This window comes from Diadema antillarum, unplaced genomic scaffold (genome assembly GCF_040938485.1).
Source record: "Diadema antillarum isolate AM-2024a unplaced genomic scaffold, OU_Dant_1.0 seq00000423_RagTag, whole genome shotgun sequence".
In the NCBI taxonomy this organism is placed as follows: domain Eukaryota; kingdom Metazoa; phylum Echinodermata; class Echinoidea; order Diadematoida; family Diadematidae; genus Diadema; species Diadema antillarum.
This window is the reverse complement of record NW_027271406.1, coordinates 290,525-310,743: the sequence shown is the minus strand read 5'-3', so window position 1 is coordinate 310,743 and position 20,219 is coordinate 290,525. Positions and strand designations below refer to the sequence as shown.

At 37.5% G+C, this 20,219-nt stretch overlaps 1 protein-coding gene across 1 annotated transcript; it reads left to right on the top strand.

Annotated features, from left to right (window-relative positions):
• Positions 1–2,265: 2,265 nt before the first annotated feature.
• Positions 2,266–16,134, top strand: LOC139732455 (uncharacterized). Its single transcript, XM_071643318.1, has 14 exons — positions 2,266–2,298; positions 3,091–3,255; positions 3,913–3,993; positions 4,426–4,574; positions 6,161–6,215; positions 6,921–7,063; positions 7,795–8,041; positions 8,765–8,800; positions 9,894–9,993; positions 10,865–11,084; positions 12,353–12,549; positions 12,979–13,082; positions 13,842–13,919; positions 15,238–16,134. The coding sequence occupies exons 1-14, from the start codon at positions 2,266–2,268 to the stop codon at positions 16,132–16,134; spliced, it is 2,505 nt and encodes an 834-aa protein (XP_071499419.1).
• The last annotated feature ends 4,085 nt before the right edge of the window (positions 16,135–20,219 follow it).

The window sequence follows — 20,219 nt, the reverse complement described above, 5'->3', positions numbered from 1 at the left end:
AATCTCGATGAACTGAACTTTTATACTGCGCTCGCTCCAAGAGATCACGCATCACTGCTGTCTGAGCTATAATAGGCGTATTGCTTTACATTGTGACGGGACTGAACATGCGTCCTCGCATTTACGGCTCAAATCACGGGTTTAGAAACGAATAAATGAATACGGTTAAAAAGCATTATGAAAAGGTCAGAAAATGGATGACTGACCGTCACTCTCTACGCTAAACCAGAGAGACCTTTTCGAACTATAGATTGTTTCGTACGAATCACAAATATATTCGATGCACCGACTCACTGAAGGACTGAGGCAAAAAAGGGAAGGGGTATCATGCAAAAAGCATGATCACATTGCAGCTCTTCCACGCTTGAACTTCCTCAAAATTGAGTAATATTCTGCATTTTAGATGCCTTAACTTTTATATTCGATTGCCTATCTCATCGAAACTTTTTATATCTCGGGACTACACCCATAGCATTTTCTTACCCCACCCATAGCATATTTTTACCCCATGATTGCACCGTTTGGTTTAATAGGCCTATCCATCAAGCACACTTGGAATGAATGTTCATGCACGGTTGACAAACTTTATAGCCAAGAGTGCGTTCATCCACAGGAATTCATTATTCGTACCAGGGAGGTGAAAAGAGATCTTTCCACCTCGCTACTGAGTACGCAGGGCCTACGCACAAGGTTATTTGTATAGACTGGGATTTTTTTTAGTATGAAATCTGACATTATGCGCTTAGAAACATCAGTATTAAGTGCTATATAAATGTTATTCATTATCATTATTATCATTATTTAAAAAAAAAGTATCTTGTTGCATTTGGAGATTAGGGACGAAGTTACACCTTAATACTCTTTTTTAGGGGCGGGATGGGGAGGAGGTTGTTCGCGAACCCCCTGAACATCCCCCCTCCTTTACCGGTTTGCATACCACACTTTTCCTTTCCTACTTGATAAAAAAGAAAGGAAAGTCAATGAAGTTTTGTGTGAAGGCAATTAGGCCCTAACTTTGTTTGCTCATTGTGTACCTGCAGACTTACAGGTTGTTGTGTCTCTGTTCTTGCATTATTTCCACATCTTGCTTGGGCTACATGCTTTTTTTTCGGGGGGGGGGGGAGAGGGATTTTGAAAATGTCGTTGTAAAAAGTGACGTCATATTTCCAAATTGTATAGGACCTATCATGGATCAGAGTGTCAATTCATTCCAACAAAGTGAAATAGTCGAAGTTATATTTTGGATGAAAAAATTATTTTATTAGTGGATCTAGGGCAATTACCCCCTGGACAATTACCTCGGACCCATCCCCTGACAATAATCCTAATCCTATTCCTAATCCTAATCCTAATCCTGAACCTATTATTTATTATATCGTTATCACAAAACAGTATGTAGCCGGGGGTAATTGTTCGGGGGTGGGGGTGATTACCCTGATACTCCTTTAGTGATTGGTTGAAAGAGCTTCATCTGATTATTTATATTATATCAACTATTTCAGAATGTTGTCCTGTTTTACACCCCATAGTTTAGGCCTATTATTTGTGAAATCACAACGCAATAAGTACCTTTTACTTACGAATTGATTGTGACACCATGTGAATGTGATGCAATTTAACATCGATCTGACATCGCACGCTGCTTTTAATACGGCCACTTTATGAAATGGCACATAAAGGCAAATAATCGCGTCCTGCTTTGTAAGGTCACTCTGATTTTTTGCATCCACCACACGACTTCTTGCCTCATCTATTCCTTGTTTAGATTTTTGATCCCAAGCTTCAAACAAATATAGGGGCCTACTCTGCCTAATTTCGAGTGTCTGGCAAAAACTATGGGCTTCGATTCCTCTTAAAGTACTTAGTATCACTTTAGTTATAATCACGTGAAGCTCTTTCAACCAATCACGATTGATTTTTTTCTAAACAGATTAATTATAAAAAAAAAATAACGACAATAACAGGAAGCCCAAGACACCACGAAGAAAATCGCAAGGTGTACCGGTAGTGCGTTGTTTGTAGCGAGCGCCAACTTGCGATTGCTAGCATAGAAGAGCACGGTACGGAGTCGGTGGAGCAGACGCCGCGCGCAACCCCGGCCGGCCACACCGGCGCGGCGGCGCCGCCGTGGAAGCTTGCGGGCATTCTGCAGCTTGTGGGTACCTGAGCGATGATTACTGACTTGGCTAGCTGCTTGGCACGATAATTTTAGATGCATGTAGATCAAAGTGAGCGACGAATGTGTGTTGAATGCACAGGCTTATGATGGATGAATGTGAAGACGACGTGTTATTGGAGGTGGGTAGAAACCAATCTTTAAATCATGGAGGAACTAGATCTATTGCTCCTTAGATGATAGTCCCATATGTGGTATACCGTGTATGGTGCATGCGTAATCGTGCTTGGTATTATTTAAAAAGTATAAATATGAGTATGATCATCAACTGCATGGGCGCGCAAGATTAGACCAGCCAGGCCTACAGGCAAAGGTTACTAGTTTAGATAGAAACTGTTAGATCGGAATATAGTAGCAACGTTACACTGAATGAGACAACAGTATTTCAGTCACAGGTAATGCACAGGTGTCAAAGTTGTATGGGCTTATGACTTGTAATGGCAGTAGAGTAATTACAGAATATCTTGAGGGTCGAACATCATTCAACATTATTCTTCTTCTTCTTCTTCCTGGTGAGTGACCGCAATCAACATGCTGATTATTCTGTCACTTTGTCAGGTAGGCCGGTATTGCACGGTGCAGTAGATTTTGAGTTTAACAACAACATAATTTGTTTCATTGAATAATAGATAATCCCAAGAAGTAATAAAAGTTCATAATAAAGAATAATAAGTGATAGTAAACATAAGTAATAGTAAACATTCAAGCTTTTTTCCTTTTAGTTTATTATTAAAATCAAAAGCCATTTCAATTCATCACTTGCACTGTTACAGTTTGGAAAATTTATAATGCATAGGTACTGTAACTCTTCAGGTAACAATCCTAACATGTGGTTGTGCACCGATATGTCATTTACATGAGAGCAATAATAAAGAAGTGATTCGGTTTGATTTAATTTCCGTTTCCTCATACAGGGATCCCCTCTCTATCATTATTTACAAGAAGCATGCCCAGACGAGGACTTTGATAGCTTTCAACCTGCAACCACTGCCTCTGATGCAGCGTCGGATAAAGCAAGTCAAGAAAAGCTCAGTGTTAAATCTGTAAAAGCCGTCAACAGGGTTTTGCACTCAATACAGGTATGAAAACACAGGTCTCAATATATCTGATTGCATATTTATATTCTCAAGTTTTCTTTTCATGTAAAAAGTGTATTGTCAGCTTAGTTATGACCATCAACTTCTATGCTTTTGTGTGTGTGTGTGTCTTTCAATCTTTCGAGGGATGTCTGTATGGAACGATGGTTTATTTGTGTCAATTTGTAATCATTTTCATCACAATTGGACAGAATTTCACTTTTAGTGGCATTGCACTTTTTGTCACCATGTAGTAAAAATGAATTTGAGGAAAAAATCATGAGTCATATTAGTGTAGGTAGTTCAGTAGAATAAAATATTGGTAGAATTAAAGGCTGCTGTGAATACCAAGTCATTTCTACATTTCATCTGTAGGTTGCTGATTGAAATGTGAGGTGGCCAAATACTGTAAGCAACTTGTTTGTTTGGGTTTTTTTTAACTTGACTGAGAAAAAAAAGGAGAAAATGTGCTTTAGAGCAAATTTTTCTTTTGTACCTTGAAGCATTTCTACTTTTAAAAAAGCACACACACACAAAACTTAAAATAACTTTTGTGGTTGTGTCAAAATATCCTCTTTCATGTTAAGTGCTTTTGAAATCATACCGTGTATACATGTCTGTAGCATCTCTCCATCTAATCAATCATGGTGTTCTTTTCAGTGTGCCGGTAAACATGCGCTACTTGAGGTGCTCCAGAATTTCTCACTACCAGTGGATCCTACCGATTTTGTTTCCTTCTTGGTGAGTCATCATCCATAATACCAAATTAGATGACACTACATCCAGTGGTCAAGAAAATCAATATTTTAGCCACTGTTATCTTATTTCTTTCCTTGGGTGACATAGGTTAATCACATAGAATGGTCCACACTCCCATGTGAGCAAATTATCTGTCCTTTTTATGCATTCGGTGAAATCTTGCACATTGTTCTCAGAAGTTAAAACAAATAGTGAGCATTTGTTTGAAGTTACTCTTTTGCAAGATTGTAATTTACACCATCAAATAACATGATTTTATAAACTGAAGTGTAACTTAGCAACATTCTTTACCCAATTTCTGTAGCTTTTCAAAGACTTTGCCACTCTTTAAAATCTCAAGGTTAAAAAATGGTTGCAGCTGTAAACCCTCTGCTCCAGTGAATGTAAAATGTGTAGAAAATGTCATATTTTCAGAATAACAGAGTGCTTCCAAGGTGTCATTATCTGGCCGTTGAGAGCAAGTGTTTGAATCCTGAGGATGCAGAAGTCTTGTCCTCGTACAACACAACATCTCCAGTCCATCCTCGGCTTTCTCGATTGAGGATCGTCACTGGGATCATGATGTGAGTTTTCCTAGAATTGCCCAAATTATGCTCGAGTATTGCTTAGTCAGTGTGGCCAAGTACAGGTAAGAATGTTTTGTCGACCATGGTGTTTGTAATGGACTATTGAGACATTTCAATGCAAATTCCAAGGATCCCTCAGTATTCACTGTTCATGAAATACAGCAAGTCTAAAATTAGCCTTTATTTCACGATTTCTCTGGTTCTATCTTTACCTGGTGTCTGATTTAAAGGGACTGTACAGTACTGGTTGAGGTAAGAATTCAGGTTTAAAACATTCCTGATGAGAAACTTCTTATGAAATGTTAAAAAGCATGTAATTTTAAAAAGGATTCAACGTTTATTTGATGAAAATTGGTTTTCAAATGGCTGAGATATCAAAAAAAAAAAATAATAATAATAAAAGGCGACAGGCCACGCCTTTTATTAGGATCTCGTTGTTTCACCTTGTTTTTGGATATCTGCCATTTCAAAACCGATTTTCATCAAATAAACTTATGATTCCCCTTAGAATTGCATGCTCTTTGACATCTCATTGAGTGGCTTCTGAATATCTCGCAAAACGTTAAAAGCTAAATCCTCACCTCAGCCAGAACTATACAGTCTCTTTAAGGGAGGAGAAAGAATTTACCATATATTACCATTCATTTATCAAGTCACTAATACAGTGCTAACCACATAACTAATCAATTCCTTGATACAATCTTGTTGTGAGAAGTGTAAACACAACAACAAATCAACTTGCCTAAGGTGAGACTTTTGCTGTCATTATACTGTAGATCCTGTCCTCTGAAAATATGAGATTTGACTTTTATGACTTCAAGCATTAAAGAAAGCAGTATTACAGAACTACCTGTAATTGGAGATGGGACCTGTAAATGTCAATACAATCACAAAATTGATTTTTCGTGCTAAGTGGCTAAAAAAAAACATTTCGGGTTCTTTTATATACACTGCACAATTGTCACCCCATTTAAAATATGCAGAGAAAATTATGAAGTTTTTTTGGTGGGTTTTAAAATTCACACTAAACGAAAGTAACCTCAAATATGCAGAAATTAATGTAATGCAAAATTGTCTGCATTTACAGTATCGGTATGTTGGATCATTATGAAGGAGCTAATTGAACTAATTCTAGTTGGCTATTAAAAATAAGTGATTTTTTAAAAATTCATAATACCTGTTTATGACACCTATACAGACATACACACACACACAAATAGAAAGCTATGGGAGACTTCTCTAAATGGTCTTTTTCTCTATTAAAACTGCATTCTCAGGTTTGAGTGTTTTTATTTTACTTCAAGTCATACAGTATATTGTGTACATCTGTAGTATGTTCATTATCTAATTAAATGTTAGATACCACTCTGTGGAGAAATAGTAAAACACACTGATGAATAGTTTTACTTTGAGACATCCCATATGTATAATACGTAGCTATTTTCCTTTCCTCTCTCTTTTCTTCGTAGCTTTCTCTTCCTGATGTGCTTTCATTGCACCATCATTTACACAATTTGTCAGTCTGCAGTGCTTGCTAGTGTACTAAAAGGGGGTTGGAATTTCCACTGCTCGCTTTACTGCAGTGTGCTAACTCTGTGTCTCTTGGCTCTTATATGGCAATGCAGTGTGACCTTTAAGGTAAGTTTGATGAATTATTATTTCTGTTAAATCCATATGATTCTTTTTAGAGCTGTGATTTAGACACTTGTAAAGAATGGGTGGGTCTTTGGTGTCAAATAAGTGCTTGTAATGCAGAGAGGAATTTTGAAGCAACTGTCAATGCTGTTGAAATATGTGGCAGAATGGTCATTCTTTGCTCTCTTTTTATATCTTCTGGTGTTTATTTTTGGCGTGAGATTTTCTTTGTCATTTTTTGTTTAATGTAACATGGCAAGGAACATGAATAAAACTTTCAGTTGCCTGAGGGTTTTATTTATACTTTTATACCAAGTATAAAACATGTCTTTTTGTATAAATATATTTCTCAGATAGACAGTGCTAGAGGTTGACTCTGTTGTATTCATGCAGGATTAGTCCCATTATATTTTCACAGTGTAAAGATGCTTTCATAGTCAGTGAAGCACACATGAATGTGAAGCAGACGTACTTTCAAAGCATATTTGCATGGAACCATCACTTTAGTTGAATTATATCAGATTAGTGCGATTAGATTGTATATGTGACAGAGATAGTATCTTGTGAGATGTTAGATTTTGAAGTAGGCAAGAGTCTGAGCATGTTCTCATATGTATTCTTTTTTTAATTTTTTTTTGTAGATTGGTTATTTAACTTTGATTTTGTTTTGTGTTACAGCCTCCTATATCTGTGTTTTATTATATTTAGTATGCAAAGCTGTGGAGACAGTACAGGCTAATGGGGGAGAGTTTCTCTCAGTTCATCGCTGTTCACACAGTGTTTGGGGATGTCCTCAAGAAGGCCATTCTCTACATCCAGGAAGTAGAGGTCATTTCTAGGGGTTACACTATGTAAGTGCTTGAAAAGTTTAGCTCTATGGTAGCTCCAAGAAGACAACTGTTTGCATTTTGATTTTAAGATTGCCTACTTCATGTAATCTGTTTTGAAAAACACTCATTGTGATGTCATGAAATATAAACATTAATGTTGGGTCATGCTCATTGCTATTTTTAGGGCTTTGTGATATTGCTGTACATGTCAATGCCTGGCTAACTCCTCGTGTGCCACGTTTGCACTAGGGACTCAATCGACGGCTTCCCATCTTTGCATATTTTGCTCAAATGCACAACCATGTACAGACCGATTGCTATTAAATTGCAATACACCACAGTGCATCGGAAGTGTCTTAGCAATAGCTTTATCATAAAATTCACATTACAGCAAAGCTTGCAATTTTCTCTTCAACATTGCTGTACAACATTTCAAGCATAAACTCTTGTATAGAACATGATATGGCTTTGACAAAATTCTGTTTTTCAAAAGTGCTCATGTGTTGCAGGCTCAGAAAAATGCGGCACACAGGGGATTTACATTGTGGCATACAAAGCATTTTCAGATAAAATAACCTTGCTGCTGCAGAGGATTTGTCAGTGTGGATTTCAACAAAAGATTAGTAATATGTAATTTTTTTTGATTGATGTCAAATTATTTAAATGTAATATCCATCACAAAGGTGGGCTTTCGTTGTTGAAATGGGAATTTCTCGTTCAATTCCTCTTTTGTTCTCCCTTTGTCCCTCCAGGATGACACCTTACACCCCCATAACCCACTTGGAAAGGTCTGGCCACACCCAGTTACAGTGCCCCGCCCTGAGGCAAGCAGTCTTCCAGTCAGCCAGGAACCTGTTTCTCTCTCTCCGACGGGCAATGCTGGCTACTCTTGCCCACTGCCCACTCAGGGATGAGGGAGGTCCTCAGGACGTGGATGAACTCTATCTAGCCACTACTGACTTGGCCATTCTAGATGGACAGTCGTCCATTCTCACAGCTGTGAGTCTGAACATTGTGTGATCGAATCATAAGTTTATCAATACAGCACCTTTGAATATTGATTTTCTGCACTGTTTGTATGAAGGCTACGTACCTGTTTAACCATAAAAATGCATTCAGTATACTTGTGATAGCCTTTGATGGATGCCTCTTCTGTAAAATGTGGTCTCTGCCACATAGTGAATGTGGTCTCTGCCCCAAAGTGGCTTATTAGTGAGAAAAAATATATATATCTTTGTTAATATCACAAGTTTGCAACAGTGATTATAGTTTTATGTAGTAAATTCATGGTGAAATCAAATGTTTCTGTGATTAGTGGGGATACATGTCCAGTAAAACTAAGTCATGTTTTCAAGCTCTGAACATGAACTGTAACTGATATTATCAGCTTTATACGAATTTGTTACAGGATTCCTGGCTTTCATAGTGAGGTGATTTGTAGGAGAGGTAAAAAAAAAGACAGAAGGGGATGTGGAAATTATGCTTGAGGGAAAACAATCTTTGATACCTTTTCTGCTCATCTTTCTTTTCTTTTTTTTTGGTCAATTCTATGCTTTCAAAGAAGAGTGCAAGTTTGTAATAAAGAGAAGATGAGGCAATTAGATTCATGTACGAGTGGAACAGCAGTAGCTACTCTGATTCCAGTGGATGAATAACAATATCCCATCCTATGTGCAAAGCAGTAAGACCTACAACAATTACTTATACTTACTTGATACACAGGAATCGTGTGGACCATGCCAGACCTCTCAACTCAAGGTAAATGATTTGTTTTGTTTAGTTCCACATTGCTCTAGATATATTTGTTTCCACTATAGATACAGCATCAAGTTTTCATGGACTGCCGAGATATGTTTTCTCATAATTTTAAATACATCAGTAGTGCTATCAAGATCATTGGTAAAGACATAGGACCTGCCTAACATATCTTCCTTTCTCACCATTACAGGGAAGATAATTATACTTTCCAGATAGCTAAATGACATGACCTTAGACTCTTAACCAGAAAATTTTGTCCACTGTTATCATGAACTGAATATTCAAGCCTTTTTCACCATTTTTGTCCACACTACATGACCTTAAAGAAGGCCTGTGAAAAAAATGTTCCTGCATTGCAACAGAAACAGAAAAAACAAGTAAAGAAAATACTAATTGATAATTATAGACATGAAACATTAAAGCCAATAGTTGTCAAAACATTATTAGCCAATAGTCTGCCACAATTTTTACATAACCAGTCTGGCAATGTGTTATCCTATGGAACAAGCAGACATTTATGTCACACTTGCAGTTTGGGGATTGTGTTCATTGCAGTGGATCCTGGAGTCATTGCTGGTAGTGGCAAATCACCATAAAAGTAACTTGAAATAGAAGCACAACTATGAGAACAGCGTGTAGAAGGCTTGCAAGCTGATTGACTGTTGCTATGGCAACGCTGCACACTGGCACTGGTCCGATGGTCCTTGACCAGTAAAAATCACTGTCGGGCCAGTAACTTTTTTAGTAGACCGATAAAGAACGGAAAAACAGGGTACATACTGGTCTGAGAGAGGTTGTTAGGTTTAATAGTGTTCAGCCCCTGGCTATGCAAACTTGCCATCATGTTGAAACTACTGTATACGCAGTTATTTTTGCAAATGAGGGGATCACAGACATTTTCGTGAGATGTTGTTTTCGTGAATTGATGCAGAGATCTTCATAAGCGCAATATTACCTTAGTGCACGGTGACATTTTCGCTTGTTGTTAAATTGGCGACCCAAGTGTGATTCACGAATTCGCGAAAATTAAACCCTTGTGAAAATAACAGCTTATACAGTAATGTGCTTTGTTGGTGTTGTATCATACTTGCAGGCCCTTACCAACCTGTACAGTGACCAGCTGTCCGAGTTCATCAGGAGACACCTCATGGGCCGATGGCCTGACCTTGTAGCAGATCCTTCCATACATACAGGTATGTATTCTTTCTCTTTACAGTGGACTCCCATTATAACGAAGTCCTCGGGACCGGCAGTTTTCTTTGGTTATATTGAAATTTCGTTATAATCGAATGAATAAACAATAAAAATACATAGAGTCGATAATGCTGCGGCCCTAAATTTTACTTCGTTGTAACTGGAATTTCGTTATAACCGTGTTCGTTATGACGGGAGTGCACTGTATTATCTTCATTTTATTAATTTGATTTGTTTTGCTTTTGAAGAATATCATGTAAGATAACAAATATGACATAGTCACACACACACACACACACACACACACACACACACACACACACACACACGGTAGCAAGGAATAAGAACAGAGCAAGGCAAGACTCCATATAAAACACTGTTGGAGGAATTATTGGTTACAGATATCAAATTTGAATTTTTTTCAGTCCACTAAAGTTCTACCTCAACTGCTTATCTCAATGCAAGCTCCAGTTGTCCTCATCATACATGCATTTCACATTCTGTTTGTTCACTTTAATCAGAACAGTTGTTTACAATGTAGTGTGAAAAGCATAGATATCTATTTCATGTAATCTACCAACACAGGAGTCATAGATCCTTGGTCAATGATTCACATTCATGAGATTAATCAAAGAGAGTCGTCTTCAGATGTCTGAAAGATGTACCAGTTACTTATAACCTTGGAGCTCTAGTTAGTATTTCCTTTTGCAATTATGAAACCAAAAAAGAGATGCAACCTATGAGTAAATGCAAATATGGTTGAGGGTTACTTCTTGTGAATGTTTGATACGAGACCAGAAATCTAAATAGAATGAATGCACTCCTATTCTACACACCTTCTGTCACTATGTCACTCTTGTCAAACCACAGAAGAACCATCAGAATGGTACATCATCCTGGATGAAGCCAGCCAATCTGTTAAGAGGGAGCTCAGCTACCTCAACAGTTCATTGAAACTCCACCAACCTACGCTGACCCCGTGCAGCAGTGATGAGCAAGCTGAAGAGGTCAGGGAAATCTGGGGTCCAAACGATGTCCTTCCTTCGGCAAGCAGAGCTCTGATTCTCCATCTCAATATTGCTGTCAATAGGTTTGTATTTGTTTGTTTAGAAAGAAGTGACATGCACCCTTTTGCATCTGAGCCATCTGTGGTTGCTCCTTCTTGAACGAATCATTGCCTTCAATGAATGCTGAAAAAATGATAAAACGTGTTGTCTAGAGAGAGTTTGAAAAAAAAAAAAGAGTTTGACTTTGGTTAATTCCATGTGCTGCCCCCACTACATTAACCCATTGAGGAAGGACTGATTTTGCTACAACACGCATTTCCCATATAGACACCTACCCGAGTATACTGGGGACTCGTCCTCAATGGGTTAAGCTCTACAACTGTTTGTGATGTCAAACCAGGACAACAGTATTGAGAGTAAACCTGGCTGTGGCAGAATGCATGAAGAAAAATTACCACAGTAGCCTCAACAATTCTTGGTCACCAGTCAAGAAAAATGTGTACTTTTTATGAAAAGTTTATTTGTAGAATTCACATTTAGAGTGGGCAGCATGTGGGATTTTTCAAAATGTTTAAAAAGAATCAAAACTCTTGAATGGGTTGTCCACTGTACTTAAAGGGATGGTGCAGTATTGGTGGAGATAAGAATTGGGCTTTAAACTTTTTGTGAGATACCAAGAAAACACTTATGAAATAGTACAGAGCATACCATTTTAAGAGGAATTCAAAGTTTATTTGATGAAAATTGGATTTGGAATGACTGAAACATCCAAAATCAAAGTAAAACAAAGCGATCGTAATAAAAGATGGGTCCCACACTTTATTAGAATCGCTCTGTTTTGGATATCTCAGCCATTTCAAAACCAATTTTCATCAAATAAACGTTGAATTCCTCATGGAATTACATGCTCTTTCATATTTCATAAGAGGTTTCTCATTATCTCACCAAAAAATGTTAGACACCTGAAATTAGATCTCAACCAAAACTATTCGATCCCTTTAAATTTTCACAGATGTGTTTCTCTGTTCATTTTGAATTCTCTGAACTTGCACTGATATCAGTGGAAAACTTGTCTGTCAATTATGTAAGATTCAAACCCCTATCCTAACCTCAAAGTAGTAGATTTGTATGTCATCTGACATTGAGGATCACTCATCACCATTTTGATATTTCTTGCCGTTTTGCCAAGGTAGAATAGAATGTACTGTGGAGTAACCTTAACCTATTGAAGACGAGTCCCAAGAATACTCAGGCAGGTGTCTATGGGAAATTTGTGTTGTAGCAAAATCAGCAAGTCCTGACTGGGTTAATAACACGAATGTGATATTGACTGTTGTCTTTGAAATCACAGTGCCCAGAAACTCGTCAAATCTTCCAAGATAGAATGCAACAATGGCAAGCTCGCTGAAAGCGAGGTTGCTGAACTTGAGGAGCTTCTCGCAGAGGTCAAAGGTCACCTGGATGCATGCCAAACTTGCCTGAGGGAAGCTGGAGTTTCTGTGGCTAAACTGTCTGGCTACAAAGAACATCCAAAAAGCCATCACCCTGGTAAGATCATTATATTCCTTGCTGTAGATTTTTACCATAATACTTCAAACTAGAGGCATTCTCCACTTTCTTCATCGCGATACTTTATATCATACCGGTAATTCAGTTCTTCGATGTTGATACTGTTACTGTATATTCACTGCATGTTGCATGTAATCTTGGGAGCAGATAGTATTTGAAGTCCTCAAGTTGACAAGTTATTCAGCATATAACGTGGGTCTCAAAATCTCTGTAATCTGATTGACTATTAAAATTACCATGTAAGTGTGTATTTCCTAACTAAGTGCCCAGATTCCATCAACTTTGCAACATGGCTGCACTTCGTAGGTTTAAACTATTACAAGGTTAACTTGTGCATCATATGGGTATAACTCCCCTACTCTTGCCCTTGGGTAATGTCTTTGGTCATGTGTTCTTTAACATTTGCAGTGTCTCCGAATGAAAACAGTGCCTCCAAACCAACTGAACCGTCCCCAGAACCAATCAATCTTATGGACCTCGATGAACCTGAGATTGATTTCATTGAGGAGGAGGTATAAAAACTTGACTCTACCCATCTCTTCTCTTCTTGCTTTTTTTAAAAACTCTCAACTGGTTGTTTATAGTGTATAATAATGAAGGACTGTACTGATGACTCTCATTAAAATGAAGTCCTCAGAACAGAACGTTTCCTTTCGGTATATCAAAATTTCGTTGTAGCGGAACAGTGAAGTATAATAAAAATATATAAATGATAATCTTGGAACTGGAATATTTGCTTTGCTCTAACAAGAGTTTCATTCTAACCATGTTTGTTATTAGAAGAATGCACTGTACAGATATTTTTTACAAGTGCTAGAAATATGAGCAAACAAAAAGAGTATGTGTCAGTAGACACATTGGACTGAAGGACACCACCACGAGAGAATCATTCAAACATAGAGCCTGATATTTCAGATAGATAGTCATTTGATGAAGCTGAGCCCAAAAGTATAAGATATAAGGTTCAAATGCATGACAAATGTTCTGTATTAAAGTCATGATGACATCATAGACTCTGATAGTGAAATGTATTTTTTAAGCATTCTATGTCTTATTCTAAAAAGAAAAAAAGAAAAACATAATTATAAGCATTTGCAGAATAGGAACCAAAGAATACTGAATTGCTAATGTGTTTGTTCTATCCAGAGTAGACTCACCTTTCACAGCTTTGATTTCCCTGAAATTTAGTTTGGTTTCTGTTTTAATTAAAAATCTTCTCCTTTTTTTCCCCTTTTTTTGTCTATATGTTTGTTACATTGTTTTCATCACAGGTGTTTGAAGCCTATATTGATGCTGAAAAAGATGACACCATACCTGACTATGACATGGAAGATTTCATTGCTGAAAAGGTACTGATTGTGTGCATGTTTGTGAAAGTGCCATTCAGACCCTATCTCCATTATGCTAAAAAATGTCCATACCATTAGGATGAGACATTGTCCCTGTAGGTGATTTAGGCAAATTTACCTAAATAGGTATGTGTATCCCATTAAGAAATAATGAACTTTCTCAAATTTTTGTTAAATCCTAGTGCCCTCGTACTGGATAAGTTGGCAATAATAGTATTATGATATCACAGTAGTGGAACAATTCTAAGAGAAAATTTTTAAGTTTTGAAGGGACTTTCTGATTTTTGTCATACTTAAAATGATGTGTAATGATATTTCTGCTTTCACTGAATATACTATGTTTTGGATAAGTCTAGCCATGAATGCCTAAATATTGTAGGACCAGAAACTTTCACATGCATAAAACTTTCATGAAGTTTGCGAGGAGCTAAGATTTGTAAAACTAAAATGCATGATGCCAAAGATTTGTCTACACAATGCATTGAATGCCAGTGGCAATTCGCAAAAGTTTCAGGGCGTGATAAAGGCCGTTGGCTCCAATTCACAAAAGTTACACACTGCGAATGTGTCTGGTTTTGCAGTATGGCAGTAAGTGTTTGACACCCATGGCTATGTGTAAACTACCCGATATGAGTGCATGTGCGTACATTTGTGTGTGTGTGTGTGTTTGCATGTGTGCCTGATTTATATCCTGTTATGTATATTTGAAACCAAAGAAAGCCCATATACTTTTGTCTAATTGTTCAATGTAAGTTGGATGAAATATAACAAAAATAATTGGAAAATTTAAAAAGTGTGTGTGTGTGTGTGTTTTTGTGTGTGAGATATCTGAGTGTATGTGCAGGTCTCTTCTCATCCAGCTTCTGTGTGTTTGAGCCATGGTGACAAATAATGTGAATTAATGGCAATCCACAATGCCTGGGGCAAGCCAAAGTTGATACTTACGGGGAGTTGTGACTTGGAATTAGATGGATTGATGCGAGGATATACTGTAGTTGACACAGTCCCTTTAATGAATTAGGAGAATGATGCCTTAGATGATTCCATGATATTTGCTCTTGTGACAGTTGCTCCCACAAAAATTCTGCACACTAAGCCAAACATAAATTCTACTCACAAACATAACCCTAACTCTAATTCCTAATCCTCACATCAAACTGGATCTAAAACCCTAACACAACCCTAACCCTAAGTCCTTGGAGAAAATAAGACCGGAGCAGTTGTCGCAGGAGTAAATTTTATGTCACCTAATAGACATAATTGTGCACACACTCTGTCAATCTAACATTTCCCCCCCCCCCCTGTTTTCTACCTCCAGAAGAGGCGTAAGCAAGAGTCCGAGGATGCCAAGCACCTTCTCTTAGAACTTCACACCGTGCTCTCGAAGAGAGAGGAGGAAAAGCAGAGAATGCGAGAGGAAAGGAGGCGACTGAAGGAGGGCGGAGAATGTGGACTCCTGGAAGAGGGTGATACCGCCACAGGTACGGACTCAATGAGGACAGTGTCTGGACAGAGGACTGGTGATGCTGTTCCAAACAGCCAGGAGGATGGAGGATTGGATGAATGCAGTCGTAAATGTGTTACAGGTGGTGGTGGTGATGGTGATGTCGCTGGGATGAGAACTAGTGTGTGCAATAAGAATCGTGAATTGGCAAAAGCATCAGGAGACACTCTAGGACCTACAAGATGTGATGTGCAATACCCTAATCCTGTTGATGCAAGTAACTCTTCACTTGGCATTCAGGAGGGAGAGGATGGGGAAGGGAGCCCTGCCGACGACCCAACCATTTGCAGCAAATTGGGAGTCGGGGAAAACGTTGCCACTCGCATTCAAAAGCCTATCCCAAAACCCAGGAGAAACATACCACTTAGATATGCTGACAGCAATTCTTCCAGTTCAATCGATCGAGGTACACTGCCACCAGAAGTGGAGACAAGATGTAGCAAATCTTCAGATCAAGCAGCAAAAGAGATGATGGTTGATAAAGACTTGCAACATGAAAGATTTCTGATGGACACTAATTTGGAGACTCACAGACAAGGAAACTCCTGCGTCATGGACAGTGTCGTCATGGCAACCCTTGGCCAGCAACACATGGCCATCCCATTCATGCAGGGCCTGGCAGCGGAGGCGGTCAAGATGTCCCGAGAGAGACATTTGGCCGAGGAGACCTTTGGAGTGGAAGAGGATTCAAACAGCAATGAGGAAATATGAATATCGCCTTCGAGTCGAAGTGCATGGGCGTCGTGTTTGTTGTCACCATGGATGTGAACAGCATGCCAGTGTAATTCAGTGAAAGTAGACAAATGTCCCTTTTAGATTTCAGTACTGTACATTTTTGCGGAAGATATTGATGTGGTCATGGCATATTGTGGTTAACATGCTTCCCTGCATGTGGCAGATTGTCGCTATTTTGTGGAAATGTGCATAGGGGTGAACATTCTGCCATGCTCAGGGAAGTGGGTTAACAACATTCTGCCATAGGCATGATGATATAGGGTCTGACTTTTTGCCCCCCCCCCCCCCCCCCCCCACTTTTTTTGCAGAAAAAGTCTGGTCTTACTTTTTTGGGAATTGCCGGGAAAGACTATGAAGACTTTTATTTTTTTCTTTGTCAGCCGATTTTTTTAGACAAAATGAGAATGAATCAACATCCCCCTCAGCCCCCTCACTTTGAAATTGTAGCGCCACCCATGATTATTGACACTTTCTCCAAATCCGAGTAACAGTCCACATCAAAGTCTGATTTTCATCCCAAATAAGGGTAGAACAATATTGTGCAAAAAATAAGAAATATATCCAAAGCTAGGCTTAGAATTTTTGTAAACATCACTCATGCTTACTGTCAATGGTAACTGCAATATATCAATTCATCTTGATAAATGAGGAAGTGAGGGAAAAAAATAAGAATGCTGGAAATCTGATATTTATCATATCTACGTTTGGAGATGGATCATAATAGTGACCGCTCAGCTCAAAACCCACAAAAAGTCACAGATTATGATTCTCTGCAAATGGACCAAAATAGTTATGTAGGTTGACTAACTCAAATTTTTAAAGTTTGTCTTCCCTGGGAGAGTAATCTTTTTTCTACCTACTGACAAAATTTAAACAGCTTAAAGCAAAACTAAAATTGAGATATTAGCAGTTTTGTTTTTGTGGGTTTTTTTTTCAACCATACATTTGTAGACTGGTGCTGCTTTTACAAGGAAATGAAACTTGTTTTCATTGATATTTTACCACAGCATGATTGAATGACCCCAATCTTGAAATCCTAATTTCTCCCTTTTCTATGGAACTGAACCTCTTAACTGTCTCTTATTTCATTCACTTTTTGAATGGGTTAGGATGGTCCAATTGTAACCATATATATATTTCACTGGAGTAAGCTTTAAGCTTTAAAATTATATCGATTTAAAGCTTAGAGCTTACTCTTTTGAACTACTGTATGCAGAAAAGTGGAAATTCATTTTGGCCTTAACCCTAAAAAGACTGGGCTATTTTGGTAGCTCGAAAGACTGGGGGGGGGGGCCTAAAGGGCCCCCCCTTAAGATCTCGGCCGTGGATCGCGCGATCGCCGCAGAAATTTGCACAATGGTAGTATGCGATGTAATCTACAAGATCGTATATTCAAATTTTCCAAAATAGCCTTCTTTTATTTTATTTTGATTAATTATGCTAATTTATGCGAGAAATCAGACTCTTTGATCTAAATCAGTAAATAAAGCTCCAAAAGTGCTCATTTTGGTCTAATTATTCTTTGTGGCATTCTTAGCAAATGTACTTGAAAAAAAATTTGGTATCAAAATTAATTTCTTATTTATTTTATTGTTTTATGAATTTCTTATGTATTTCTTTGTTTTTTCGACCTTTTGTTTTCATTTTTTTTTTTTTTAATTGGTGGCAGACACTTTTTGAAGCATAATACTCCTAAAACAAATTAATTTCAGCCATTTAGAGTAAAAATAAGCATATTTATATGAACCATGTGAAAAAACTCAATTTGCATTGACTTTGTACACAAAATCACATTTTTGAGCCATTTTCGGCCTCACGTGCATGTACAAAAAGTTATGTAACTTCAGAACCGTACCCCCGGGCGTCACAAATTTGGTGTCAAAATGTGCGTCAAACTCAAAAAAAAAAAGTCATACAGCATCACGGCGAGAGCATTGCGTGTTGCAGAGTAATCGCGCGAAATGTCGAGGGGGGGGCCTTTTAGGCCCCCCCCAGTCTTTTTAGGGTTAAGGAATTAGGGAGAATGGAAAAAAAAACCCTGAAAAAAAAACAAAAAACAAAGGCATGATCTCCAGATAAAGGACAGAACTGACTCTGAATTACAACATATGGTAGGTGTTTTGAAATGCATTGCATGTACAGTGTAGTGCATGAAATATGTCTGTTCAATAGTATGTTTATTGATGTATGTAATGAATCGAGGTTAGACAAAGGCCAAAAGCTGCAAAAGGAGAGAGAGAGAGAGAGAGAGCGCACAAAGCAAAGGCCGTGACTCTCTTATCCTTGCCTGTGTAACAATCTGTAATGTGAGATTGTAGCCACAGAGTTGCAGGCACCAGGATTAGCAGTGTCTTCTTGTAATGTACAGTGCAGTCACCTTATGGACATTTCTCAAAAGTGCTGTTACTGTTAAAGGGACTGTACAGTACTGGTTGAGGTGAGGATTTAGCTTTTAATGTTTTGCGAGATATTGAGAAACCACTCTGTGAGATGCCAAAGAGCATGCAATTCTAAGGGGTATCAAAAGTTTATTTGATGAAAATCGGTTTTGAAATGACTGAGATATATCTAAAAACAAGGTGAAACAAAGAGATCCTAACAAAAGTCATGGCCTGTCACATTTTATTATTATCGCCTTTTGGATATCTATTTGAAAACCAATTTCATCAAATGTTGAATCCTACTTGAAATTACATGCTCTTTCATATTTCATAAGAGGTTTCTCATATTCTCTCTCCAAAAAATTTTATAAACCTGAATCCTCACCTCAACCAGTACTGTAAATAAGCACATCAATGCAATAATGTCTGTTTAATTTTTTCTTGTGATTTGGTGCTACATTATTGATATTATCATTATTATTATTATTATTATTATTAATTATTATTATTATTATTGTATTATTAAGCATTATTATCATAATATATGCTCTTTATTGTAATTGAATCTTTCATAACATTTTGAGCCTCTTGTTTGCGTGTATATCTTTGTTTTGGTTTGATGAATATTCAGTAGCTTCTGAATATGCTGAGTTTATGATTATTTCTGAAATTGGCATATTTATGTGTGTGAATGAATTTAGCCAGTCCCATCAAATCTTTCACCAATAAATGAAATGGAGTGAAATTCAGAGTTGCTAATTAAAAAATTACAAAAATGGTTATATCTGCAGAAAAAAAAATGACTTGACAGGTTAAAAGGATGGTATAGTTTTGGTTGAGATGAGTTTTCAGCTCTCAACTTTTTGCAAGATAATTTCATAATCTCATATGAAATATTAAAGATCATACAATTATAAGAGGAATTCAAAGTTTATTTGATGAAAATCTGTTTTGAAGTGTCTGAGATGTCAAAAGAGAAAAAAAAGCTAAAGAAAAACAAAGCAATCCTAATAAAAGGTGGCTCCTACCTTTTAATAGAATTGCTTTGTTTTGTATATCTCAGCCATTTCAAAACCAATTTTCATCGAATAGACTTTGAATCCCTCTTAGAATTGTATATGCTCTTTCATATGCATTAATAGATGTTTCTCCTCATCTCACAAAAAAAAAGTTGGAAACCTAGCGCTGGCCATCCCAACCAAAACTATACCATCCCTTTAAAGGAGAGAGTTCACTGGAGTGGCTAATGGCATTAAATCCTTTGAATATCATTGATTGTTATCTATACTTTTCACATGACTCATTTTCTCCGGTAGCAGATTGCAGGAAAAGAAAAGAAAAGAAGAAAATCTTTTGCCATAAACAAATGATTCTGTATGTGCCATGGAGGAATGTTTGCAAACCTGCAAGCACGGCATGCAGTCATTTTTACCTCTCTCTTTCATTTACATTTTACCTCTCCTCTTTTTACTTAGCTCTTCCCTTTCAAACTTTGCAAAATCTCAATAAATATAAAGCTGCCATGATTATGTTGATAGATAAATATTGTTTACAAATGAACAAAAGTGATGCAACTTCCAAAGCACACAAATGAAAGTGTGTAGCCTATACATCTGATGTGTTGTAAAGTGCGAGCATGTTTTTGTGTGTCTGTCAAATTCTTGCCCAAAATTACGCTTT